Source organism: Homalodisca vitripennis, unplaced genomic scaffold (assembly GCF_021130785.1).
Source record: "Homalodisca vitripennis isolate AUS2020 unplaced genomic scaffold, UT_GWSS_2.1 ScUCBcl_179;HRSCAF=1516, whole genome shotgun sequence".
Taxonomy (NCBI): domain Eukaryota; kingdom Metazoa; phylum Arthropoda; class Insecta; order Hemiptera; family Cicadellidae; genus Homalodisca; species Homalodisca vitripennis.
In genome coordinates, this window is record NW_025776298.1 from 11660 (window position 1) to 18127 (window position 6468).

The 6468-nt window shown below is 41.5% G+C and overlaps 1 protein-coding gene across 1 annotated transcript; it reads left to right on the forward strand.

Moving 5' to 3' along the window:
- The first annotated feature begins 806 nt into the window (after window positions 1-806).
- On the forward strand, window positions 807-4611 carry LOC124370435 (putative nuclease HARBI1). Its single transcript, XM_046828719.1, has 2 exons — window positions 807-2547; window positions 3510-4611. The coding sequence occupies exons 1-2, from the start codon at window positions 2122-2124 to the stop codon at window positions 4329-4331; spliced, it is 1248 nt and encodes a 415-aa protein (XP_046684675.1). The 5' UTR covers window positions 807-2121; the 3' UTR covers window positions 4332-4611.
- The last annotated feature ends 1857 nt before the right edge of the window (window positions 4612-6468 follow it).

Genomic DNA, 6468 nt, shown 5'->3' on the forward strand with positions numbered 1-6468 from the left:
ACTCGGCCCAAACTTGCCTCCTCATGGATTCCAGATCATTGGTATTGCGCCTAATTGCTACTCCATAGTAGTTTTGGATTTGTAAAATAGCTGCATCAGTTAGCCTATTTCTTCCCGACAAAGGTTTTCCATCCGCTAGTTTTATTCCCTTGTTTTTTTGTTTTAGATTCATCAGACGTGTTCCCATACGCTTTTGAATACGTCCAATGCATTCTAACTTTTTTATTATTTTTATATATTCATAGTCTTCTCCATATATTTTTGCATCTTCCACATTCTGAAATACTTTACAGTCCCCATCACCCAAGTAAAAAGCATACCGAACCTGTCGAGTGATGGCTGGAAAATATCCATTACTCCGTCTACTTCCATACCGCCACTAACACTTCTGTAGTTAGCGATACAAGCTTCCAAATGAATGTTTTTATCCTTCTGTTTACATTTACAGAACTTAAGACTTTACAGAAACATTAACAACTTTGCCTGTGTCAAAGCTTTGGCAGAAACCACACCATTTAGAGAGGTGTGGCCTCTCTTTTGCCAAGTACCATCCAGCCGATAACCCCCTCCCAATAGAACGAAGACCATACATTGTCGGATGGATCTTTGGATTGTAAAGGTTCCTCCCTTTTAAATGTAAAACATTTGGGGCACCCGTGGAAGTAACAACCCTGAAACTCATAAACCCGCTCTCCGTCAAACCCGACGACCTTAGCCCCTCAATTTAGATTTCTCTTTACCGCCCCGCATGCTGAATTCTTACACCGCGCTTTTCTTCCTCCCAAGATAGCCACTGCCAAGTGATAGGCGATTGGACGTAGATCATGCGGTATCCGTTCTTAGGGATCAGACCGATGGTGTTTGTTTTCAAAAAAGTTGCGTCTGAAAGCCAGATTGCATGCGCTGGCAATGGTGACGGCTTAAATGAAGGGGTCAACATTGCTCTCTTTCAAGAACATTGCTCTAAATTTAATGCACGCTTGCGCCAGAATATCTACATCAGAGATGCAGTACTCGATCAACTCTTTTTGAAACTGAAATACTACATTGTTTGCGATCGGCTCATTGTGCCAATTTTCAAAATCTTTGTAATTCTTCTCAAACATAGTTTCAGGTCTGTAGTATTCCTTGGGTGGGATCATCGGACCAACATAATTTTGGTTTGCCAATGTGTTGAAAAATGAGAGAAGTAGCCCTTCTTCTTCTCCGGAGGTAGGTCGTAGGCATTGGGCAGTGCAGAGAGGGCCATGGGGAAATAGCTCAGGGAGTCTATAAATCTCACGTTATCCAGTTCCATCAATATTATTTTTGTACCTCGCATAATCAGCTTCGGTGTGAATTTTGCCTGTTCGAGGATGTACTTCAACAAAAACTGGAAATCGAGTCCCTGGCCGTTGTGAGCAATGACACATACGTTATTGAATGTTTTTCTAACATCCATTACATAGTTCATGAACCGATTGACCGGATCTTGTCTAAAGACCCTAGTGCGGTTGTTACAATTTTGACTAATGCATTGCCAACAGAGCTGTTGGGAAACACAAAGGTTGACTTTATGAACTTGCGTTTTCGTTTTAAGTTTTCATCTTGCCGGGTCTCCAAATCAAAGAAAATAAAAAGAAAGTCTTTGGTTTTCGGCTTGTTAGTGTCAACCCGCATGTAGCACTGGTGGTCCAGAGATATAAACTCGATACAAATTTTGCAAAACACTTCACCGCACACGTGTTTTGACTTTCGTTGTTTAATAAACACAAGTTTTTCACAATCTTTACATTTTTTGATTAATTTGCTGCGATCACTCTTGTGAGCCGCGAAACAAATTTGGTTTTTGTATTTTATGTTACATTGCGCACACAGGATCCCCCATGCTCTTCTTACACGGGGGGGGGGGAGACACTCTGACACGCAGGGCAGATGTTTGAACACCTGTGCTCACCTTTATGGTTTAAGCCCCCCACAGACTGACGAGCATGTTCGCGAGCATGCTGGCGTACATGCTCGCGAACATGCTCGGCGTTGCCCACACACGACCGGACATGCTCGCGAACATGCTCGCCGTCGCCGCTCAGTACTGTTGCTTCTCTACGGTGTGATAGTCAAGTTTTGCAGTGCGGGTGCGAAATGGATGCAAACGCTGTGGTGGCCCTTTGTGGGGGTTTCGTTTGTTTGGAGGAGAAAAAACGCAAGGTACGTAAAATATGGTGCAAGAATTGGCTTAAAAATAGGAACCAGTTTAGCCACATGTCACTGTTGCAAGAATTAGCATCAAATGAACCAAATGATTATAAAAATTACCTGAGGATGACTGAAGATTGTTTCGAAGACATTCTTAGACGTATTTCTCCAGATATTGTGAAACAGAATAGTATTTTGAGGGAGCCGATCAGCTGTAAAGAGCGCCTTGCAGCGACACTTCAGTTTTTAGCAAGTGGCAGAACCTATGAAAACCTAAAGTTTAGCTGCGCCATTTCGCCTCAGTCGCTGGGAAAAATCATACCAGAAACCTGCACTGCAATTTATAATGCTCTACGTGAGGAATACCTGCACGTAAGTTTAACATTTGTTTTTAAATCTTATACCGTATACGAATTGAAATGCAGCTAATAATACAAGGCCTAATAACTATCGAAGTGATCAGTTGAGTAAAACGGTGAAACGGGTGCAAGTAAAATGACTTAAAACAAAGTTTAATAAGCAAATTTATTGAAACAACTTAAAAAAAGAAATAGTATTACTCAATATGAACTATAACATTAAAATTAACGTTCAATAAGTAATTGGTTGTGAACTTTAGTTGAATTTTAAGAACTGTCCTAAATTTTCTTCATCTACTTCAGTGGTAGTAGACCCCTTGGCGGCAGTAGATTCATTGACAAACATTGCATTGTTTGCGGCCTGTTGTTGTTGTGGTTGTGGTGGTAAGTATCGCTGGGGAAAAGGGTAGTTCTGTTGCCCGTAATTGTATTCCTGGAATTGATAAGTGGTAGGTTGTACATTAGCGAATCCACGTGAACAATTTGGTCCGTAATTGTCAGGGTTCTGTATGTTGTTTAAGTGAATGACTGAGTTTTCATTTAAATGTCCTAATTTACCATGAAAAAGTGCATCTGAAATAAGTTTTTGTGCAAATATCTTTTGGCGTCTATCCATTACTTCCAGCTGGAAGGCGATACTGTTCCCAAATGCTTGATTTTCATTAACATGTTGATTCAAAGCGTTGGTTGCTACGTCCAAAAATGATTCTTTCTTTCGATCATACTCCGAGACATTTTTTCTTTTACGCTGGCGCCGTTGTACATTGCTCGCGGAGTCTGATGTTTGTGATCTGATGTTCTGAGCAGGTGTTTGTGAGAGCGAACTAGTAGGCGTAGCAGGGGTGGATGAACCTCCGTCTGGACTGGCCAGGATACTGGGCGAATTCTCGGCCTCCTGTGAAAGAACAATGGAAATAGTACACTTATAACGACACATCTTCAAAACATAGTAGTATATATTTTTTTCTTTTTCAGTTGCCTGAGAATGAAAGCGACTGGATGAATATTGCTACAGATTTTAAAAAATACGGGCAAGTAGAAAACTGCGTGGGGGCTCTTGATGGAAAGCATATTGCCATCCTTCAACCTCCTGGAAGTGGTTCGTATTTCTTCAATTACAAAGGTTTCTTCAGCGTTGTATTATTGGCTGTGGTAAACGCAAACTATGAATTTATGTACGTAAATTGTGGAGTGAATGGACGGGTGTCTGACGGGGGAGTTCTCTTTGAAACCGATTTTGGGCAACAGTTGGAAAACGGCCAGTTGAATTTGCCATCACCAACGACCTTTCCAAACAACAGAGATGTATGTTTACCTTTTGTTTTTTTGGGAGATGAAGCTTTCCCCTTAAAAGAAAACCTAATGAAGCCATACTCTAATAAGGGAATCACCCACGATGAAAGGATTTTCAACTATCGTATTTGCCGTGGAAGAAGAGTTGTTGAAAATGCCTTCGGCATTTTAGCAAATAGGTTCCAAGTATTGCAAACAACAATCAGGACGAGCTTGGAAACCACTGAAGTTATTATTTTAGCTTGCTGCGCACTCCACAATTATTTACGAAGGAAAAGCTCAACTTATTTGACACCTAGTTCGGTAGACTGGGAAAACACGGAAACTGCAGTTCTCACTGAAGGCGAATGGAGGAAGAATGTTCGCCAACTTTTAGGCATGAAGCAACGCAATCGGTCCGGGAAAGAAACATCACTGGCTGAACCAATCCGAAAATACTACAGGGACTTCTACAACAACGAGGGACAAGTAGAGTTTCAAGAGCGCATGATAAATCGCCGCTAATGTTATACATTCTAAAATAAACAACAGATGGGCGTAATGTATATGTTGTAGCCAAGGGTAACCCAATGCATTACCTCTTTAATGGTCCACTGTAAATAATTGAAATGGAAAATAATGACGATGTGCTTTGCTTTTAATATGTGTTTAACTATAAATATATGCACATTTTACTACAGTTGGTTGTACTTTCTTGGTAAGTATATGTTTCAGTTTTTGTTTGTAAAATTATTTGAGTCAAATCTGACATTGTCAATAAAATAATAAAGTAGTTCAAATGTTACTTTATGAATTTAATTGCCCTACACTACAACTTAAACTAAACTAAACTACAACTTACGTTTTCGTTCGTCATCTCAGTGTTATCTTCTGAATCTTCGGGCGGGGCAACTATCTTTTGCAGCGAAGATAAACCTTTCCTCGCCGTTTCCACATCTGTTGTAAACATAAGTAACTCGAAATACCACAATGATGGTTCATACACTTCGTCAAGTCCCTTCCCTGTGCTTTTCGAGGCATTTAATTTTTTTAGTTCTCGTCGAAACGACGCACGCAAAGAGTCAATTTTCGCTTTGACGAACTTCTCATCAGCTTTCACAAATACTTCCTTACATTTATCTATTAACACGTCAAAACTTTCCTTTCGTAAATGTTTGTTACAATAATTTGGACTTTTCACGTCCCACAAACACCGCTGTTCCCTATACAGTTCTATAAATTCAGTCCAAAATGGTTTGTTATCGCTGAACGACATATTGTCAACTAGACAAATAAAAAATCACCAATACTGCACTATAACCGCACAAGCTACACTTCGCCACCACTTCCTCAACAAGAACAATAGCCTACAGCACACTGACCTCTTTCTCCCGCCCTCCGACGCTCCGACTGACAAACATCAGTGTTGCCAACCGAAATAACAACAATTCCCACCAACAATTCCCACTGACCACATGACACCGAGACTTCCAGCTGAGGGTGACCGGCGAGCATGCTCGCGAACATGTTGGTCGTCACCACAGACGGCCGAGCATGTTGGGCTCGGCGCTCGGCTCGCCTGTTCCGACGAGCCGAGCGCCGAGCCCAACATGCTCGCCGGTTGGAATGCTCGTCGACCCCACACACGGGCGAGCATGTTCGCCGCCAACACCGTCACGAGCATGCTCGCGAACATGCTCGTCAGTCTGTGGGGGGCTTTAGGGGGTATGGCAAGGTTCGCAAAAGTATGTACACACAAAGGCCGCAGTAAGAGATGTGATCACATTGAAATGGCCGTTGTAATATAGAAGATTGATTTTGTACGGAGCGTCGGAATTGTTTCCATTAAAGTACACATCCCGGCCTTTGTTTCCATAACTGAACAGTAATATTGAATGCTTGTAGGAAATTTTAAAAGTTCCGGAATCCCAGCTCCTTGCTTTAAAATTTGGATCCCGGCTTCTGACATTATTGTTTTTGCTTGGAGCGTCTATCTCTGGCATCTGTATTTGCATATAACTTGAAACAGAGGATCCTGCTTAGCTTTTGCCATACCCACTACCAGTGCCCGCGGTAAACACAGATTGTCATTACTCTTAATAGTTAAGATCCCCCGACGCGACGTTATATGCATTTTTCGTTAAAACTATTGTAAATTTCAGGTCTCACTCTACCCGTTCCTACCGGCACAAGTACATTCTACTTTAAATGTATCGCTGGAATTAAGGGCTTCGCCATTGCTCTGGATTAGACCCCCAAATATGGTCCATAAGATATCGCTGTCCATTTCACTAGCTGGCCTAAATGCTACAAACCCCGGCTTTTTTTTAAGTTTAATGACTTCAAAGTGAAACCGAGATGGTCTGTGCCTTCGGCATCAGCCTTCATACGATCCACGATTTCCACAAAGCCTCGTTTGACCCAATCGAGTTCTGTAACCCCTTTGGGGACAGAATTGGACTTAAATGTAATTTTGGTACCACGGATTCGAAACCTTTTCACATAGGTTTCGTCGGTACGTACTACATGAAGGTGTTCCATTGAAATAAAAACATGACCCATTATCTCAGAAACAGTAATAGGTACAAGCTTTTTTTCCTGTATGGAGACTAAATCATGCTTAACATTTTCAAGCACTTTTAATAATATGGCCTTTATAGTT

Coding starts and splice junctions, on each gene's coding strand:
- LOC124370435 (XM_046828719.1), top strand. CDS start 2,122: ATGGATGCAAACGCTGTGGTGGCCCTTTGTGGGGGTTTCGTTTGTTTG. Junction 2,548..3,509: donor TACGTGAGGAATACCTGCAC/GTAAGTTTAACA, acceptor TTTCTTTTTCAG/TTGCCTGAGAATGAAAGCGA.